Raw genomic sequence first — 21242 nt, forward strand, 5'->3', positions numbered from 1 at the left:
CTATGTCTTGTTTTCTGTGTTTTCCTTGGGACGCCGTCCGCTGCAGACTAAACAACAGATACAGCTCCGTAACTATCTGTCATCCTTAAGGCTGGTTTTCACCAGCGACGGAGTCGGAGTCTGAGTGGGAGTCGTAATCAGAAGGGTAGAACTCTACGATCTAGTGAAAATAGCGTTCTGATCCCCCTTAGGACTCCGTCGTTTACGATAAAGTGAAAACTTGGTTGTCGGAGTTGCAAGCAGAAGCAGAAGAACTAAACCAATCACAAAGCGCAGGAACGTGCATTGTGTCCGACAATCTGGTTTTCACCTGGTAAATCGTAAGCGACGGAGTCATAAGCGGAGTCGGAAGAAAATGGAAACGTTCTGATTCTTCCGACTCCGATTCCGTCGCGCTTATGACTCTACTTACGACCCCGATGTTTAATTTTTACTGAACAATAAGCGCTCTTACGACGCGCTTATGACTCCGACTCCAACTCCATCGCTAGAAGTGAAAACCAGCCTTTTATGTGTGTAAACAAACGGCGGAGGCAAAATAAAGGATGCGTTCGATTGATGGTATTCCGGAAGAAGAATGCGCGAACGTTTTGTTGCAAATCATTTTTGGGCCAGTTTTAAAAACGCAACTTAAATCGGGATATTTTATTTCAAATCAATATCTAGCCATTGCAAAGCAATGAACTCCAAAACGAGTGATTTGTAGAGTTTATTCCTATTATTCTTATCCTTGGGCCTACTGTTCGTGGAGTTTGCTTTGGCCTCCAGGAAGTGGGTAGAGGGTATGGCACATTTAGGGCCTGTTTACATGAAGGTGGGAGACCCCAGGTAAGCGAGGTAACCCGCGTACATGTAGGTGGGGTAACCCGCCTGTCCATATAATCTCTCATTTTAATTTGATCACGTTTATATGATAGGTGGGGTGACCCGCCACATGTTTCCTCACCTACCTGAGGTCCCCCACCTCCATGTAAACAGGCCCTTAGACTAGTACCACGACCTGACCGGTTTATTTTTAGATATACCGTTTAGAGCATTTTTCCCGGGAAAATGGAAGCTCCGCTTCGCCTATGAGCCAAGCGTATTCGTGTTCGCTAAACCAACACACACAAAAAGCCGCGCAAGTTTGTGACTGTTTGATAAACCTGCCAAATTCTTATATTCTTGTTGTTGCTTTAGTTTTATTCGTGCGTAACCATTTCAAGGTCAAACGAAAATCGCTTTATGTAAACTTCTGTATATATTCGTTTTTACTTACTTCTTTCCACTTTATGAATGTGTGTGTTTATTTTGGTTACTTTGAGGAGTCTGCAGTCCTTGCCAGAGTAGCCGCCAGCTTTTTATTAAAAAGAAAAAGAAAAGAGTTCTAATCAACGTATTCATTCATTTTGTAAACAAGAGGTTAGGACAGCATTTGCAAAGAATTGTCATCTAACAGCTATAAACTACAGATTACGAGATAAACTAGTTTAGTTGACTAGATATGGGCAGAGAAAAAATGCAGACGATTCCCGGGCATTATAAGTCATACCCTTATACAAATTAAAACAAGCTTGAAAAAAGAACTTCTGTTTTCGAAAATTTTCAAGGGAATTAATCGTTTTGTTCAGCTGAGAAACGAAACGGGTGACTACGTACCTGGAGGTCTGGGAACACTGGGCCCTGAGGACGGAGTCGGGGGCCTTGACACAGTACTTGGATTAGTCGCTCCTGTTGTAATTGAAGGTAAAGAGTACAGAGCAAGGAACGCAGTTTCTTACGTATATAGAAATATAGCCAGATATAAAAGCGACATATGTAAACATTTCTGAATGTAAAACGTTCTCCTTAGGGAGCTTATAAGCAGCAGCGTTTTCGAGCGACGGACGTCAACCGGAAGTGGACTTTTTGCATCACTGGGGAGTGGTTTGGTTGAAACTCTCGGGTAAAACGTCTTTATAAGAGAAAAGAAACTTAGAAATGCAAATTTTTTAGCGTTAACGCATATAAAAAGCAAGAAGGCCTCACTTCCGGTTGACGTGGGTCGCTCAAAAACGTCTTTGCTTAAGCTCCCTAAGATACGACAACGGCGAAGTCAGTGAAAACCTCGCTGAAAAACAAAATTCAAGCAAATACTAGCAGGAAATGATTCCCTACCTGTAGATCCCGGTGGCTTCGGTTTGTTAGCTTGGGCAGCCGCATCTAAAAAAGAAAAAGGTTAACTTGAAGGAGAATATAATATTATAAATAGTGATTCAAGAAAAATCCAGGTGCTATAGCTCTCTTAGACCTCTGTCGTTCAACCCAAATGATCTTTGTTACTATTTTTTATGGAGTTAGAGCTCCGAAATCACCTTAAGGTCCTTATTTTTACAAATGAGGATGCAAGGAAAAATTGCCGGTTTATGTCAGAGACTTTCAGCTAAAATCTGGGGCAAAAACTGCCCGGAAGGAGGAGGGGGCCTTATGTTTTCTATGGTCCTTTCATTTTTCGGTCAATATCTGCATGCTTATATTAAATATGATTATGATTTCACTCACCACATTTGTACATAAGTCGGGCTTGTTTAACGTCCAGTTTACTTGGGCCTTTTCGCTGTCCAGTATCCACTGATGGGTCCTTGGGTACGATTGTCTCGACCCCAGGCCGGTTATTTCCCTGAAATTTTGAGTAGTGCATGAGTGATCCAAAGTCGTATTCTACTCCTCGACTGTCAATCACGCCTTCTGGCTGTTTTTCGAAATTGTTCTGTACCTCTTTACCTAAAATTAAAGAGATCGTGGGTTTAATTTAGTTAGATTAATTTCTTTTTGTAGCGAATTAGCGTATATAATGGAAGATTTTCTTCAGTTTGCGTCTACGTTGCCAAAGTAAGAGTATTTACAGAATTCACCTGGAAATTGAGTAATTTTAATTTTCAGTGGACAAAAGCCTTGAACCAGGATAATTTAAAGAATATTGCACTCTTTTTTTAACATTTTTCAAGGGCTAAAGATGTAATTAGTCATTTGTAATAACACCAAAGAAAATTTCTCATGGGAGTCAGAGAAAATGAATGTCAAATTTTACAAGAATTGAGAAAAAAAGAGGTAAAAGTCCGAAAACTTCATGTGTAAGATGTAACTTTGTAAAATTTGACATTCATTTTCTCGGGCTCCCAAAACAAATTTTCTTTTACAGATGACTAATTACATCTTCAGCAGTTAAAAAAATCTAAAAAAGAATGCAATATGCTTTAAATTATTCTGGTACAAGATTCTTGTCCACTGACAATTAAAACTACTCAATTTCCTGGTGGATTCCGTCATTATAATCTCTTTTCAGAAGTATTTTTCACCAGATGATAAACAGTAGCAATTGAAAAGTTGAATTAAAATTTCTATAAACGTTGTTTGACAGCATTAGTTGTGGTTAGGGATTCATTGGCATTGACTCTTTCTGTGAAGACTATTCAAAAACCTTCTCACAGTCGCCGCCAAGGTACCAAACTAGTTTCTTTGTCTCTTTTTCTTTGGAAAAAATTTGCAAACCAGAGGATTTCTATATGAATCACCAGCCGGGGTACCAAATTTTACGACCACGCCTGGTTACTTAGCAAAAATTACATATGGCTCCCAACAGCTCCAGTTCTACAACGTTGTCAGCTTCTGCAGATAATATAAGTCGTCTCAACAATCAAGCGAAAGAGCAATTGTATGTTTAACATATTTATAGTGACATTTGTTGGCCATAGGCATAAAGAATTAATCAGATAATAATGTGGAACATTAAGCATGAATAGAACAACGCTACACCATACCGATCTGGTTATAATCAAACTACAATCCTGGGCAAAAGTCTTTGGGACAGTACTGCAGTATTCATATTTTTCTGTCATTTCTCGGTTTCCTCTTAAAACTGTGCATCCTTTTCGAAATTTTCTTGCAGTTCTCCCTCCCCCCACCCTACATAAAGTTGAAACACGGAAATTATTCTGGACACACGCGTCCAAAATTGTTTGTGGGGTGAGGGGAGGGCTTGGACCTGTGTGAATTGGAAAACGTCCCGGAAACGCAAAAGTGTCCCAAGACTTTTGTCCATGATGGTAGATAAGAGAGAAAAAAGAGGGAGAATATACAATAACACGCACCTGGCCGTATATTTTCCCAAAGAATTTTGACGTACTTGTCTCTGTCAGGTCGTGTGTGCTCGTGATAGAACCCAAGGGCGTGGCCAAGCTCGTGAGTTATGGCTCCTTGTTCACATGGAGGATCCCTTCAAGAAGTAAACAACGATGTCACTCAAAATGTACTTTGTTAGTCTGGACTTTAATTGTCGATGTGCTCTTTTGTAGGAAAAACATAAATGAAGTATTTAGACACAACTATGTATACAGTTATATACGATATAATTTTATAATACCACCCAGCAAAGAAATGTACATAAAGGGTGATGCCCTTGCAAAGTTGTTGCATTGCTTACCTATCGCTCTTTTCCCGTTCTCGTTGCCGTCTTCGTCATCTTTGCTTAAGCTCCGTAGCGTTAACCTTAGACCGCAGTAATTAAAATCTACCTTTCCCATTGCCTTTTCCTACGTATTTACCTGTCTGTTCCCGCGGCGGATTTAGGGTTGAAGCCGAGGGGACCGGGGCTCCCCTATTTATGAGATATTTTTTTAAATTATTATTTCTAAAGAATTGTCAGTAAAGTAAAACGTATCTATATAGCTGGCAGGTGTCCCGGCCACCTCTTTCTAAACTTTCTGGATTCCCCCCCTCCAACTTCTCAGCATAACTCACCGAGTAAAGCGTCCTATAGACAATTCTTGTCGCCTGCCGCCATATCCCACATACGACCAACACCTTCACACAAAAAAAGAGTCACTCATTTGTTCTCCTCTTGAACTTTACTGGACACTGTCAGACCTACCAATGTTGGGAGGATAACGAACGGGACCCATAAAAATATGCGAGGGGTCCTCCATATCATACTACACAAGCTATAAAAGATACACACTGCAAGGGTGGTCAGAGGTTGATGTGTCTCTGGTAGTTCCTTTACTTCACACATAATCAAATGCAAATCAGTGAATATGTCGTCAAAACAGGTTTTCCTTCGTTTGCCGAAAATATAAATACATCTGACCATCGGCAGATGTCAGGGGAGAGGTAACACATTCTCCTTGAAGTTATTTTAAGACATTGCGTGTTGGCCCGCCGAGAATCGAGCCGACACCTACCGGGCACTCCGAAGCCTGTTAACCAAGAAATTGAACTAACCAGATCGAAGTTTTGACATTAAAAAAAACAACAACTAAAAAGCACTTTTCTATCATTTCCATATAATTCGATTGTCTATTCTTGACAGAAGTTCACAGTACTTATCAAAGGTTTTGATAAAAGGTCGTCAGGACTCCCTACCATTGAACAATCTTTCCCGGCGTACTTGCAATTAAAGATCGTTGGAACCAAGACAGTTAGGTATTTAAGAGTCCTTGAGTTTAGATGGTTTTCGATACTTTTGACTTAATTCACGACAACTAGATTACAAAAGCATGAATCAGCATCGATTGCTTATGCACCTACCCTGGCTTATAAACGAACTGAATGTATCCCTTTTCTTTGTCTCTCGCCTTAAATTTGACACACACATGTTTTTCCCAGTCCTTCATAGAGTTTCTTATCAGTTGCCGTCCGTCAGCATCTATCCAAAAATCAAGTAAAGCAAATAAGGAACAAAAAGAATGACAATCCCACTCTAGAACTCAAATTCACTGAACTTGCTCTGTGTGCCCCGGGGGGGGGGGGGACTCCGCATATGAAAGGGGTGAGGATGCTCGTCAAAAATTTTGAATTAAACTCCTAAAGGAGACCGATCTGGGCGTGGCCCAAGATCGGTTTTGACCCCTAAAAGAGACCATGTCAAAACACAGAAAATATATATTTTCATATTTTTTCACGCGCAACCCTAAACAAGACCTTCACGGCTAAATATGATGGCTTTTTGCCCAGAACACCCTAAAAGAGACCAAAATCCGAAATTTACACTCCTAAGCGAGACGAAGAGCATCCTCACCCCTTTCATATGCGGAGTCCACCCCCCGGACTGTGTGCAATCCATGACAGAGATTTGCTTTACTGAACGACAACCACACAGTACTGTGTTTGTTTATCCTTGCTTAAATTATCATAGTTTTAAATGTACTTACGGGTTTTAAGAAAAAGAAGTAGGGATAATTCTTAAATATGCCATATAGGTACATGTGGTACCAGTGGGTATGGCCGTTTATTTTTATCTCTTTTGCTCTTCAATTGGGTACATGACTAACCACTGGGGCCTGAAATGGGTAAGGGTTGCACCAAATAGTCTGGCAATTTCGAGTCCTTAAAACCGCAACCTAACAAGTCTCTTCGCTAATAAGTGTCATGGATCATTTGTTTTTAACAGGCATTTTTTTTTTTTGCATAAAAGCTTCTCTGAATGTATGTGTTACCTATATTTTCACTTATCACAAACGGTATAATGCCGTTTGGCCAGAGGTATGCAGCGTTTCCAATGGCCCCTCTTGTGTACGCTTCCTGGTCCTGGGAGGAGTTGGGTGAGCGCATCTTGTTTTTTTCCAGTGCAAGGACTTGTTCGTCAGTTAAAGCCATATCTCCTTCGTAAAGTGCTGGCACATCATAAGTTTCTATCAACACAATAACAAAGTCAGTTTCTAACTGCAGTCGCAGTCGACAAAAATTGTAAACAATTAAAACCAGATCCGATTTCAGTCCCGTCCAAAGTAAGTATTCACATTTAGTACTAGATGGAAACGAGTTCCATTTCTCGCGAGGCCAAAACCCGAAAATCCCGTTGGTCTTTCTTTGCGCCGAAATGCTTGTTACGCAGGCTAGTGTTTTCTTAGGTCCATGACTAAGGACACGTGCAAAAAACATCACGAGGTAGGGATATCAGAAGAATGAAAAACTGAAAGGACGCCCTAAAAGCACCTAAGGAAGAGGCATACGAGAAGAAGTTACGAACACAAACTCGACCAATCTTGTGGTGATGAACCAAAACAGAGAAGATGAAGAGATAAGTTTTTCAATGGTGTGTAATCCATCTGAGGCTAAGAGCCTAAGTGAGTAAGGAAATAAGTAAATATTTATTTTCATTTGGTTGAAAGAAGGCAAAAAAAACACAGAGAAAACAATAATGATAAGGGAACAGAAATCCCTATCATTAAGTAACTCTCTTTTCAGAACAAAAAATGTGGTTGTCGATCAGCGAAGCCGGAAGCCTAATTCTGTTGGAGCTGTCGAATCTCCATTTAACGGCCTTTTTGTTCGGACAATCTGTATTTGGCAACCAACTGCTATAGCCCAGACAAAATTTTCGGTGAATCACAGTCACCGCGTAACCCGCCGTTCACACCGCACCGGATGAATTTTCGACCGGTTGAAAATATGACCGGCCACTTCGTCCACATAGAACCGTTCGATATTTTCGATCTGTTCACATGGTAATTTAAACGGCTAGACGTCTACGGTTTTCGTAAGGTTAACGTGGTTCCGTGTGAACGCAATACATAAACGCACGAATTTTTCCACCGCTCGAAAATTCGTCCGGTGCCGTGTACTTTAGCCTAAAAAAGTAGCCAACACTTCTTCTACTCCACTCTGTTTGAATTTATGGGAAAAAGGAATATTTTTTTTCCAAGAGATTCTCTCATAGCAACACTGACTCCTGACGTGCTTTAAATGAGTAGACTTTCACCACCTGTTCCTTTCGTACTGACAGAAGACATGCTTGTTAGATCGTGTCAAATCAGAAGATTCTCATGTGCGCGTAAAAATAACGTTTGAGCCACTTGTGGACAATCAAAGTATATATTCATATGTAAGCGAAGATGAATGAAACTTTAAGTTTTCAAGACACTTTGTGTGACATTCTTGTTTCTCATCGTTCACTACTCGCGCAGGGGCGGGAACCCGGCCACGCCCACTTACCACCACGAGCAACGGTTAATCTACCGGATTATAGGCAATTGGCGAAATATTAGCGAAAAATCTCTTGATCTGAAGTATAATGTATCACCGCTGAAATAAAGGATTAAGAGCTCGATTTCCCTGGCCCTTAAGGTGTTCAATATATGCATTTTTAAAATAATGTAAAGAATTATTTACCTTTTTTACCCAATGGCAATCAAAGACTCCGATTTCCGGGTTTCTTGATAAAATTCATTTTTTACATCAACCCTTGTGACAAGGTTTACTTTGAAGATGTCTGTATGCATTTCATTTTAGCATTTAATGAGGTGATCCCTTTAAAATTCGGGCAATCATCAAGCGGAGTGCCGCCAAGATTATGGCATCGCTCGCCGTACAGGATGCATGGTGAATGATCATTTGATATCTGGATTAAAACTACTTACGAAACTTAGCACTCTGAAAACATTGTAAATTATAAAACAAGTGAACCAACCTTTGGGTCGAGCGTGAATTATGGCGAAAAATCCCACATACAAGACTATGAGGCAGTTCAAATGTCCTGTCATATCGAAAGGACTGACAATAATCGCTAGTTTTAAAGCTAATGCAAAATTAATGATCAAACTGACCAGTTTCTTTCGCATAGACTTCCAAAAGTTTGACGAGATGATCATTTTTAGCTTTACACCTTTTTCCTGAGAGATTTGGCTATCGACAGAAGACAAGAAAGTTATTCTGCACTCCTGATATATTTTCGACACACTAAACTAGCATATGCACGATTTACAAAATTCATTTTTTCCGAGAACGCATCAGTTGATATTCAGCTGAACGAAACAAGTTTTGTCAATCGCCTTTCCAAATTAGTGCCGAAAATAAAATACGTACAGAAAAATGTTTCTCCTCATGAAACGGTCTGTACCATGGCCGTCTAATTCATTTTGCCAATAGGGACCCAGTAAGATCAAATGACGGACGGCAACGAGAATAATAAGCAAACGGCAACAACTTCGCACGAGCATCAAATGCACTTTTTTGTACGATTTCTTTGCCGTATTTGCACGACTGAAAATGCCTTTTCCGCGTGTTATGAAGAACCTAAACAAGCAAAGACGAAATTTTATTTCTCTCTCTAAACTTGGATATGGTCCCTTGGAATTCAAGTTTAGGAGGTTTCGGCTACATATGACAAAGTAAGTGGGTATAGGGATCATTGCGATCAAGACGGAGAGAATGCAAATTCACTTTTTAGATTATTTTAGCGACGTTCTCTTTTCCGTCGCGTCGTTGGATCTTAAACTCCTATAATTGCCAATATTTCTTTGTTAGCGTTAACTTTCATAGCGCATACGTTATACGCCGGCTATGAAAATTAACCCTAGCAAAGAAATTACTCGTCAATGACAAAATTACAGCTGCTGCTTGTCCAACAAATATGCCTTCTTAACGTTATATCAAACGCTACAACAACGAAAATGAACTTTGAAAAACTGTAATGTTAACATGTTTTCAATACCCACAATTGCAATCCGCTTAATCTCCTTCAGCTTTGTCCATTTGCCGTATTTATCTTGTTAATTATTTATACCTTCATTTACTGTTTTAAGCGATATTTTTCCGTTTCCCTCAGTTTGGTGACAGTTACTACTGTTTGAGTTTTGAAAAACTTCGAGGTGACATAGCCTCCTTTTAAATGATCTTTCCACAGGTATTTGTTTAATGTCCTCTCTATTTTGGAGGTAAGAAATTCTTGCGAAATTTGTTGGTCAAACTGACTGTTTATTCTTCAATATTAAATTGTTCCCACGCATTTTACTACCCTGGTGTTACGACATTGTGCAAAAGTAGTTGGAGACCTAAATTAGGCGAAACTAAGCTATCCCAGGGAGAAGCAACTAATAAAAATAAAGGGAAACAGCAAAAAAAAAAAAAAAAAACAGCTGGTAGGCGGTTAACTACATGCACTGCCTACCTTAAATAATAAATTATTTTTCCAATTCGTTGTTTCAAAAAAGGTGATAAGATCGGAGACTCGCTCGAGAAGAAGTCTAGATATGAAGTTCCTTAATATTTTATCCCACAAATTTACATTTCAAGGCTTTAATGTAGTAACTACGAGAGAGACTTGACTTGACTTGACTTTACCATTTACTATCAAAGTCCGACGCGTTTGTTGTTGTAGAGGGCACTACCATAATTCTTATTAAGTGTAAGATGATGCATCTAATGCCTTTTCAAAGCTTCACCTGCGAGACATGATGTGAAAATCATTCACTTAATGAATCGAAGAGGATGCGGCTAAAATTGACAAAAACTGAGTAACGTCGTCTTTGTTCTTAATCCTCATTTCTTCAAAAATCTGAATTTCAAACATCAATATATAGAGGATGCCACTATAACTAAGATAATAATCGTGATAAATATACGGTGCATCTTCCGTCTTTAATGCGACTAATGTTTTATTTCTTTAATGAGCTCGATCCGGCGTTTAGCATAAAAGCTGATTACAAGTGAGCCGTCTCCCTCGTGCGAGAACGTGGGCTGAATATAAAATTAGGCATTATGTCTTTGGTTATTATATGTTAGTCATAAGATAAACATAGCTTCCATAACCTCTCTTCCAATTCACTAGTTATTTCCATTTCAGTGTTCTTTCGTTGTACAACTACCATCACTACATTCAACTGCTTCATTGACTTTTTAAATACTATGTTTTCTATCGAACGAAATGGCCGCATCAGATGAGTAACCTAGTACAGGCAGGATATCAACATGAAAGGAAAAATTGGAAGGAAATACAAAAATACATGGAAACCATAAATTAAAAAGATCGATCACCTCGTGCATAACGAAATTATTTATCTGGTAAACATATTAATTCCTTCCATCGGTTGTATGTTAAGAAATATTCTCTTGAAGTGTCTTCTATAACTCGAGCTCTGAAAACCATAGAAAAACGGATTCAAGCACGAGTTAACATACATGATAAATCCTACAATTCTATAAGCTTTATACAATACTTCGTAGTTTTCTAAAATAGCCGCATAGGACTGAAAAGATATGTATATCTCAAACGTTAAAAAGGGGACGTAACAGAGATAATAAGTCAGCGTAACAGTAAAAGAGGTTATGGCCAGTTTTCGTTTTTCGTTCATGGCGGCGTGCAGAGAAGAGGCCGTTTCGGCTGAACAAACCGTTCTGTTGATAAATATTCCTTTTAAAATTTGAAAGTAGCAAAAGAATACGCAACCAGAAAAAAATGCTGACGAAACAGCGGTTAAGACGGAGAGCCATTTTATTTTACATGCCTTCTCAAGAGACCAGGGATCAAGACATCGTCTGCTTTGTTCGTCATATTCGCTAAAAATGAACCCGGGAAGCGAAGACATGATTGCCATCACCCAAATTGTACCAACGATATAGTACATGGACTTGTTTGAGGCAACTAGAGGTTGTTTAAAGGGTTTAACAATTGCATAATAACGCTCCAACGCTAACACCACCAAACTTTGATAGGTAACCGAAACAGTCAGACAAGTGACAGCGTAACCTGTGAAAAACTTGCAGATGAGGTCGGCCGCTCTTCCTGAGACGTGCTTACCCGACAAGTTAATAGCCAAAGGTATGGGACACCAGATTAACGAGATGATATCTGCGAAGGCAACATTGACCAGTAGGATGTTTGTAGGAGTAATCATTGATCTTGTTTTTCCGACGATGGTTATGACAAAGCAGTTCCCTAGAAGACCTATAACGACGATCAGCGAGTACAAAATAGCCAGTGTCACGTTAAATGATGACGTGGAGTCGTAGAAACTGTTTGTGTTTAAAGACAAATTTGCCATTTTTTTTATTTTTGATATTGAAACTGAGCAGCTTAGATAAACCCGTGTCCAGCTCCTTTTTGATGAAGAATAGATCGCGCTACCTCGATTAGAAATGGGCGGATATCAATATTTCTTTTCCATAGCAACACTTTTTACGTAAAAAGTAGCAGCTGCACTCTCCTTCGTCACCCTCTTTCTTTTTTCTGGACAATTCTTATTTTTGTTCACTGACTTCTTAATTAAACTATTGACAACTATTGGCCACTGAGTGACACAGTTAAAATCTCACAAGTTGCCATGCAGCTGCAGCGCGGAAAATTTCATGTACAATTATAAAAAAAGAGAGCAGCTGACTCAGGCTTTCAATTGAATAAGACCGCCGAAAACCCAAAAGCAATTAAACAAAGAGAGCACCAAAGAGTTCAAGTTGAGACATTCATCATGATTTTGGCAGCTTTGTTATTTCAAATCTTTCCAAAATGCTAAAATTTGCCGCTACACACCGCGAAATGACAAACAAAACGAAGCATCAGCTTATTAGTAAAACGTTTGTTAATAATATTAATGAGGGTAAGGAAATGAGGTAATCCAGGAAATACAAGTAATGTTAAGTTTTTGTTCTGAATGCACAATCGAAAATGAATGTATTTAAGTGAAAACAACCTATTTGAGTACAAATAATTATTAAAAACTGAATCATTGAGAACGCAATTCTAAAGCTCTGATTGGCTTAGCCATCGTGGTATATGAGATGATTATAGCCAACTCATATCGCAACGCGCACTCGTGGGATAATTGTTCAATACAAGACAAAGTACGTCTTTTACGTCTCGTTCTGTTTCCCATCCCGCTGTTTTTTTAGCGTGCCCTCTACGATTATCTTCATCGACAGAGAAATACACGAAACTATTCCACTCCGATTACGGAGATGTTTTTCACCTTTTTACGAGAAGAACTCTTCGAGAAAAACTTCTCTCGTTGAATGTCTGCGAAGCACTCCCAAAAGGAGGGCGCTGCAAGGTGCAAGCACCTATAAAAGGCGGGAATTTTGGCGCGAAACTCACACACCTCTGTGACTAGTGATTGGACTTATCATTTTTCTCATACGTGAAAAAACATCGTTCGCGATTCTCATTGGACGTCTCATTTTTTCAACCTTTGAAAAACATCGTTCGCTCCTTTGATTGACTAGAGCTCATTTGCGTATGATTTACTCAGCTTTTTGGTGGGTATTTCTCAGTATGTATATAATAAATTAAACACTATACCGTAAAATTCCGAAAATAAGCCCCTCCATGTATAAGCCCCTTCAAATATAAGCCCCCCGGGGGCTTGTACTTGGAAAATTGCCCTCAAATACAAAGTAAAACAAAGCAAAAACGGCAAATTTCCTTCCAACTATAAGGGTAGCCCAATCGATTTTGAAACGCAAATTTCCCTCCGTAGATAAGCCCCTTCGAATATAAGCCCCTCAAAAAATAAGCCCCTCAAAAAGGGCCTTTGAAAAATATAAGCCCCGGGGCTTATTTTCGGAATTTTACGGTATATTCAGTAATTTACAGAGGGACCGGAGCCAGTATACTTTTTTGCGCGTTTCACCTCATAACTGGCCGTTTTTACACCCTAAAAGGAGCCTAGTCCTTAGCCTGTGAAAACAGCCGTTTCTCCTCGTCCCCAGCGGCGAGGAGGGAGGAGAAACGGCTGTTTTCGCAAGCTACCTAGTCCCAGACTCGGATGTGAGTAAAATACCTCAGTGCACCTAACTCTGAGTAGCACTTGCTGTCTCCGTGTTATTGCCCCCACCGGAACCCTTGTCTCTCTTTTATAAAGGAAGACCTGCATGCCTGCCCGGAGAAAAACGAGTAAATACAATCTAAATGAAACAAAAGCCATAAAGCAATCACAGTGCATGTGACTATTGCAAACGTTAGTATCGGCTAACAATAACGCCAGCAGTATTGTGCGTAGCCTGTTCCAGGGTCTCAGAATTAAGTAGGGAACGGTTCCTCCCGTTCCTCCCGTTCTATTTTCATGTTTGCGCTTTCTCAATCCCCGCAGATCCGACTATCTCGGAGCCTGGAACAGGCTAGTCTGCTACACAGCCGTTTTTGGTGTCGTTGCGTGACGAAACTAAAAACGGCTGTGTAGCAGACTAGCAACAGGCTATTTGTCCCGGGGGGGGGACTCCCATATGAAACAGACGGGGATGCTCGTCGGAAATTTTGAATTTAACCCTAAAGGAGACCATCTGGGCGTGGCTCAAGCTTTTTGTGACCCCTAAAGGAGACGAATCTGGGCGTGGCTTAAGCAAATTTTGACCCCTAAAAGAGACCGCTTAAAAACACACAAATACGACATGCAATGAGTTTTAATGATATAAAGATATAATCATCGAATGCTTTTATCTAAAAGTAGTTTTTAAAAGCATTGTCATAAATTTCAAGTTCTTCGCGGAACCCTGGACGAGACCTTGGCGGCTTAAAATATTAGGGCTTTGCCCGGAACACCCTAAGCGAGACCAAACTCCAAAATTTACACCCCTAAGCGAGACGACGAGCATCCCCGTCTGTTTCATACGGGAGTCCCCCCCCCCCCCGGGCTATTTGTACTCGACTTCGTAGTAAACAAAGCGTGACATATTATAGTCACGTTGTGTTTCTTCAGTGCTGCCCTGTTTCAGTTTAAATGGCCCCTAACTTGCTTGTGAGAATTATCTTGAGACGTTCCGCTCGGGACATTCATGAAATAACATCAGTCGTTCAGACTTGCAATCTCGCCTCCCCGCAGACGTCCTTTGGGGTTTGTTCGTCACTCATTCATTTCTCCCCCACGGCTAACTTTCAATCCTTATTTGACCTAATTTGTATGCGTGTTTCTCTACGTACGTGTCGTTAATGAATTCCCTTGAGAAACAAAACACTGATTAATAATCCGTTAACGACCGAATAGTAAACAACACGGAATCAAGATCGTTCTATGCTTTTCTACAAAGAATGAAAGCACTTTACCGTAAGCTGTCATGAAAAGAACAGCAAAAGAGGAAGTAAAGCGAGGAAAGCATCGCGGCGCTCATCATAAAGTTGCTCCTTCTAATGGAAACGTAAAAAATGACAAGCTACCTGGTGGCCAAAAGAAGTCCAAGCCGTTACGAACGTCGGACAGCAAGTTACATCAAGATGATTCGGCGGAAAAGATTCCCAATGGACGACTTCCTCCGTTAGTTCCTCCTGTTAGAATTTCATCAGAGAAAAGTAATGATATTGAACTTCAGGAAGGTCAAGTTGAAGTTAACAGGAACCGAGGGGTTGACTCACAATCGGGATCAAAAGGCTTATCGAATGTTGTGAAAGACGACATGCCACCACGTGCAACAAGCCCGGCCACGAGGCGAAGAAACGATAATATGACAAGCTACGAAAAAATGTTGCAAAGAGAGAAACGGCGAAGCCGTAAGATATCTGGATCGTACGCCATTTTGCACAGCGAGGCTGAAGATCATGACCGGGATTCTGCGGACGATCACTTGGACGCTCTGGTCGTCGAAGACGAAAGAAATATTTCCCGGTCGAATTCTTCGCTTCGAAGTCGTCGGTCATCTGGGACACCATCCAGGCAAGACCCGAGCCAAGCCTTGCTACAGTATTTTGCCAAGTTGTCAAGCTCTGTTGATCTGGATGATCCACTAGATTTTAATTACATCCAGTCGTTGTTACATGAAGGGGCTTCAGTAAACACCAGTGACCGCTTTGGTCAAACGTTACTTCATGAAGTATCCAGAACTTGGGGATTAGATGTTGCACAGTATTTTCTTGACCAAGGTAGGTCTGGTTATTAGCTATGAGAAATAAAAGAAGTTTGAGTCTGTTCTTTGCTTTATGCGAACATTGTTAACAGTAAAAAGTATTCAAGTTTTATATTAGCTTAAATGGATTAGAACGTAGTTCTGTTGACATTAGCTACTGAACTTGGTTGATACAGTTTATTCACTCAAACAACAGACAAAAATCACTTTTAAAACATTTACATACAGCAAATGAGATGAAAACTGAAAAGCAAAGCTTACTGATAACGTTCATGTGCTATTTACAGGTGCAGACATCAATAAAAATGATGATTATGGCCGAACACCGTTACACGTGGCTGCCCTAGCAGATTACCCAGACATGGTCAGGTTTCTAATCGAAAATGGCGCCAAAGTTCAGGCGCAAACTGCAGGAGAAGACCAAACTCCACTGTATTATGCAGCCAAGAATGAGGCTGTACAGTGTGTGAAGATTCTGCTGGCATATGGCGCAGACATCGAGGCCAGAGACTACAAAAAGCGGACTCCTTTGCAGGTTAGTTTAGACCGGAATACAATGCAATTGATCTTTCTACCCATGGGAATATAACTGAGGGCAAGTCGTACATGTGAGGTGTCATGCCATAGAACTTCAAATTAAAAAATGAAAATAACTGTAATAGATAATATAAATAATATGAGTAAAAAAGAAAGAAAGAAAATTTATGTAAAAATGTAAAAGAAGTCAAAAAATAATATAGAAAAAGATGTCACGTCTAAAAAATGTGTGAGTCTCTAACGGGATACGGAGAGACTAAAATGATTAATACCATTGATTTGTAACATCTGTAATATCAGATTTTAATTACACTTTGATTGCTCCGTTAGGTTGCAGTGGAACATAACAGCTCCGAGGCAACACGATTGCTTCTGGACGAGGGAGCATCTGCTGGTGTAAAAGACGACAGTGGAATGTCTGCGCTATCACTACTTATTTCCCAGATGCCTGGGGTGGTAAGTTGTAAAAACTGAAGTGTCTGAAACCAGAGATTTTTAGATTTGAAGAAGATTACGACTGCGAGAAAGAGATTTTCTCAATTTGTATACTGAGTAGCGCGCGCGGTTGAACCAGCGTCACTTTGGTTTTAGCGAGAATGTCATAGTGACGGAAACAAGTTATCAAATGAAAAGTTTTACCATTTTGCAATCTGGAAAGAGCATAACCTCCTTCAATAAAATTAACAGTGTTAATTTTTATGGCAAAAAAAGTAAAATTAAGCTTTCTGGGGTGCTTATTTTTTTGAGAATGGGCAAAAAAAAATTCAAGTCAGCAATCTCGTTTTTTTAGTCGTCCTCGCCCTTGAATCTAATGGTCTCTGTTATCAGTTTTCAGGGACACGCTATACCCACTAAAATGTATGCAAGGGTCTCTAATACTTGTTAAATCCTGCAGTAATGAGGTGAAGGGTGTTCGAGGCGTGGTTAGCTGTTTTGAAACCCTGAGTTAACTGCAAACAGAGCATGAATTGTCACAGTAACTAGTGCTTTCAGTTTAGCTTTAAAGCCGCAATAGAATAGACTCCAGTCAAATTTGGAAGATCCGCTCCATTCAGCGGCCAGCACCTCATACTCCAATCCCGCAAGCAACACAGGGTAATGCTTAAGGTTTTTGTAGTTTGACAGTAATATGGATTGCACTCCGTGTTTTGAAATTGAATTATTTATTCCTCTTTTTTTCTTTTTTCAGGCTTACAAAGCTCTTGATCAATTTCACTCAGTTAACAGAACTCATCGCAAGCAGAATTTTTACCTTAACTTTTTAGAAAATTGTGAGTCGCCAAAAGAAGTCACTACTCTCGCCCCATCACCATTACAGTCTGCCTCCTTGTCGAATTGTCTTGAACTTGTGATGCACCCCATTTTCCAACGTCTCATTGATGTTAAATGGCGATACTTTCGGCTTGAGGCGTGGCTGGATATTCTTCCAAACGTGCTGATGACCATTCTGTACACTGTTTTAGCTTGTTCAATGCCTCGGGATGTCAGCACATTTTACTCGCCACTCAGTGAGCAGTGGTGGAAAATTGTCCTGGCAGTCGTGTTTGCTGTCATAATGCTCAATGAAATCAGAAAGGAAATAAGGGATTATTACCGATCGAAGAAGCAGTCTAAAAAACTAATCAAATGGAGGCGGAAGGAGGTTGAAAGAGACTTGGCTTTTTGTCATCCACGGTGGCCTCAGGAAGCAACCTTTGTCGAGCAGGAGATGAGGCGGATTAAACAAGACAGGGGTAATCAGCAGATTTATTTCTCAGACGCGTGGAATTACATTGACTGGATCACTTATGCCATGATGATAGTAGTGATAATTCTTCACTTAGTTAACATCTACGTCAAAAGCAATGGTTACAATGATGTTTTTGTCCGGATCCTCTCCTGCACCTTAATTCCTGCCTGGGTTCGTTTGTTAAAATACGCCCGACCCTTCCCTGGCCAGGGACCTTTTGTAGTTATGCTCGACCATATTGGTACGGAAACCGCAAAGTGGCTGCTTGTAATTTTGATGTTTTACATACCCTATGCGGCAGCCTTCTGGATCATGTTCGGGCCTCAGGCTCAAATACCTGTGAACGACTACAACTCTGTATTAAGTCTAATTTATACCATCATACGGATTCCGTTGCTTGACGATTATAATTTTGCAGAACTAGATAAAGCGGCGCCTTACATGTCCCGCCTACTCTGTGGCACGTTTATACTGATTGCTGCGATTGTTCTCATGAATCTTTACATCGCACTTTTGTCTAACACGTTTCAGCGGGTTTATGACAACGCTCGGGCGACCGCTGCCATACAGCGAGCTAGGCTTCTTCAAGACCTGGAATTGGATGCCTCCGTCAAAAAACTGAAGCGTTATAGAGAGTTCATAAGCACAAACTACAGTCCTGAGGAAACGGACCACATTGCAGTTCTATCAGAACAAGAGGAACACAACCGAAAGCAAGAGGAAAAGGTGTCTGAGATTCACAATATTGTAAGCAAGCGGTTCGGAGGCAAAAAGTTTGGCAAACTAGAGAGAAGTGAATTCGATTTAGTTCTGGAAGATTTGAACAATCTTAAGCGTTCTCATTTGGAAATCAAACGCTCTCTTTCGTCCTTAACTTCAAATCTAGAGGATTTGAAAAAGACAACATCCTTTCTCGTTGAAAGTCGGACGCATGGTGATCGAGAGCGACAGAACAAGGAACAGGAAGATATTTTAGAACGACTGACCCTTACTGTTCAAAGACTTGAATCAGTGTATGCTATCGATAATGGTCGAAACCCCGGGCGAGTGATGACAAATCACAAGGCAAACCAAACAGATTAATGACATAATGTTCTTGCTCGAGTGAGTGGATTGGCTTTATTTCTTCATACCTTTGATTTTGTCATGAAAGATAAATCATCGTGGATAATGTGTATAATGGGTTTAGTTTATCGTTTGTCTCACAATTGTCTCTTTGATATTAGAGAGATTAAGGTTCACGCTTAGTGCAAACGGCAAACGTCAGACTCAAGTTGAGAATTTCTCAGAGTAGAAAATAAGCAGATAAAAATAGTTCCGAACGATTCCTATGGTTAAAACTGGCATAAAACTGCTTATTTATTAGGAGTAATAAAGAGTAAACAGAGAATAAGAGGAAAACTTGATCACGTGGTACAAATTCACGTCTGCCGTTTGGCGTAAACGTGAATCTTAATCTCTCTATTGAGCGCGACGTTTTGACCACACACTGCAGGTCTTCATCAGGCTATAGTGTCGATTTACTGAGTCGGACCATTTGCACCACTGTTGTTGTTAGTGATTGGTGTATCACAAACCTCGCTCATGGTTGGTGGGTTTCGATCCAAGGCATTGTCAGAGGAGGAAACTGATCCCTCAGCGGTCTGCTGAGGTTTGTTGATTACAGCAATAACGAAATTTTAATCACCGTCCGCTAGTAACAGATATGATAGGCCATTTCCGAGTTGCCCCAAGACTCTGTTTCAAAGCGAGGCTTGGTGTTAAGCCATTACTGAATGTGAAAATGTTTTTTTATTCTCATGCAAATAAAAATTTTCTCAAGAAAAGTTTTGTACGTAGCCTCGTTTGAAAGTGGGAGTTTTTGGAACTCGGAAATGGCTCATATGCTTGTATTGGTTATCTAAAGTACAGTCCAACCTCTAAATATTAAGCGGCCCACCATTAAACGGTCACCTGCCTAATTCGTGAGGGTGACCAGGTAATAGAGGTTTGACTGTAGTTTGCAAAACACTATGGTTTATTTTGCGTTGAAAGAGATTTAGAGGATGGTCGGACATAAAATGAAGCAATCAGAATAAATTTCTATTTTTTTGGGAAGGGGCTGGATGGGGTGGATTTTTCACACTGTAATAATTGAATTATCTTTTACTTTTGGGGGGCGGGGGAACGTTGAGAAATTAAAATAATCGAAATACCTACGGTGCAATAATGCCCAAAACCGGTTTGGCAAGCTATATGATCCAAAAATGGCATGGAAATGAGGCTGGTAACTCTAGTGTCCACAGGCCGGGTGTTTTTCTTTTTTTAGTCGGTTGGCGCCCTCTATATCGCGGAGGTTCAAAATATCATCAGCTCTAAGCTTATCCTTTAACTTCTTTTATTCATATATTCATTATTTTATCTCAAAAAACTTACAAATCCTCTTTGACGCACGCTTTAAAAAAAGGAATCCAAACCTAATCCTTAAATTATATTTTAAATCAAATCCAAATTTCATTTTTTATAATATATTAATTATTTGAAAATTTATCAGTCAGTAAATTTAAACTATACATGTATAGAAAACGAATTTATCATCGTCAAGAGCGAATCAACTTACTGTTAAGAACGCTTAAAATAATCACTTACACAATGTAAATGGTTGGTCAGAGATCAAATGAATTATAGTTGAACTTGTATCTTGCAAATAAGGTGTTACATGTAAAGTTTAGCTAAATCTTTGTGAAACGTTTTTTGTTCAGGTTTATTTTACGTTTTTTATACAAAGTTCATGATTTAACGATGAATGTTTTTAAAATTATTTAATTCTGGTGTAAATGGAGACTTACTTCCTACAAAAACGTTATCCTTCACTTTTCGTACTTAACTGTATATAACACGAACTGTTGGCGAAAACTGTAGCCTGGCAAACTCTTCTTCCATTCCTGCAGCTTTCATGGTCCTTCAAGGGTCCCCAAGCTCAAAAGCCGCTTATTAAATCAAACCACAAAAAAAAGACCAAAGGTCCGACAACCATGTAAAGACCACACACCCTTTTTCTTGCTGCAGCTGAACGGGGGGAAGGGCACCTTGTAAACTTGGGCGGACTGTAAGGCCAATTGGGCCCCAATGTACTTCCAGTGGGTCGAAAAACGTTTTTGCTGAAGTATCCGACATAATTGCCTCCAGGGTTGTATTTGATAGAAACAACGAGTCTCTTATCTTTACGTATTTCCCAAGCAGCTCCAATTTGTCTTGAGTTTCTCCAGACTACCTAGAGATAACAAATCAAAGACTCTCTGAAGGGGCACATCTTTAAAAGGTTTCAAGGTTGATTTAGTTGCCTTAGTTTACAATTCAGCTTCAGTCGTTAAGGTGTTATCAGAATCAGTGAGTAACAGCTTTAGACTCCTTGAACCGAGGCCCTGACAAGTAT

General features: G+C 40.0%; 3 protein-coding genes and 1 pseudogene across 3 annotated transcripts; 1 reads left to right on the forward strand and 3 right to left on the reverse strand.

Annotated features, from left to right (window-relative positions):
- On the reverse strand, positions 1 to 8498 carry LOC140934302 (nematocyst expressed protein 6-like). The gene is made up of 10 exons (XM_073383954.1): positions 8426 to 8498; positions 6453 to 6647; positions 5545 to 5662; positions 4759 to 4821; positions 4110 to 4234; positions 2521 to 2742; positions 2137 to 2181; positions 1639 to 1710; positions 1259 to 1336; positions 1 to 47 (listed from the first exon to the last, which is right to left on the reverse strand). The coding sequence occupies exons 1-10, from the start codon at positions 8496 to 8498 to the stop codon at positions 1 to 3; spliced, it is 1038 nt and encodes a 345-aa protein (XP_073240055.1).
- Positions 8499 to 10790: 2292 nt separating this feature from the next.
- LOC140934303 (neuropeptide Y receptor type 1-like) lies at positions 10791 to 11777 on the reverse strand. The gene has a single exon (XM_073383955.1). It carries the CDS (start codon positions 11775 to 11777, stop codon positions 10791 to 10793), a length of 987 nt encoding a protein of 328 aa, XP_073240056.1.
- Positions 11778 to 14601: 2824 nt separating this feature from the next.
- On the forward strand, positions 14602 to 19665 carry LOC140934969 (uncharacterized). The gene is made up of 4 exons (XM_073384523.1): positions 14602 to 15577; positions 15849 to 16096; positions 16429 to 16554; positions 17288 to 19665. Exons 1-4 carry the CDS (start codon positions 14779 to 14781, stop codon positions 18908 to 18910), a joined length of 2796 nt encoding a protein of 931 aa, XP_073240624.1. The 5' UTR covers positions 14602 to 14778; the 3' UTR covers positions 18911 to 19665.
- Positions 19666 to 20009: 344 nt separating this feature from the next.
- LOC140934304 (uncharacterized) overlaps positions 20010 to 21242 on the reverse strand; it is a 79888-nt pseudogene continuing 78655 nt past the window's right edge.

This window comes from Porites lutea, chromosome 4, assembly GCF_958299795.1.
Source record: "Porites lutea chromosome 4, jaPorLute2.1, whole genome shotgun sequence".
In the NCBI taxonomy this organism is placed as follows: Eukaryota; Metazoa; Cnidaria; class Anthozoa; order Scleractinia; family Poritidae; genus Porites; species Porites lutea.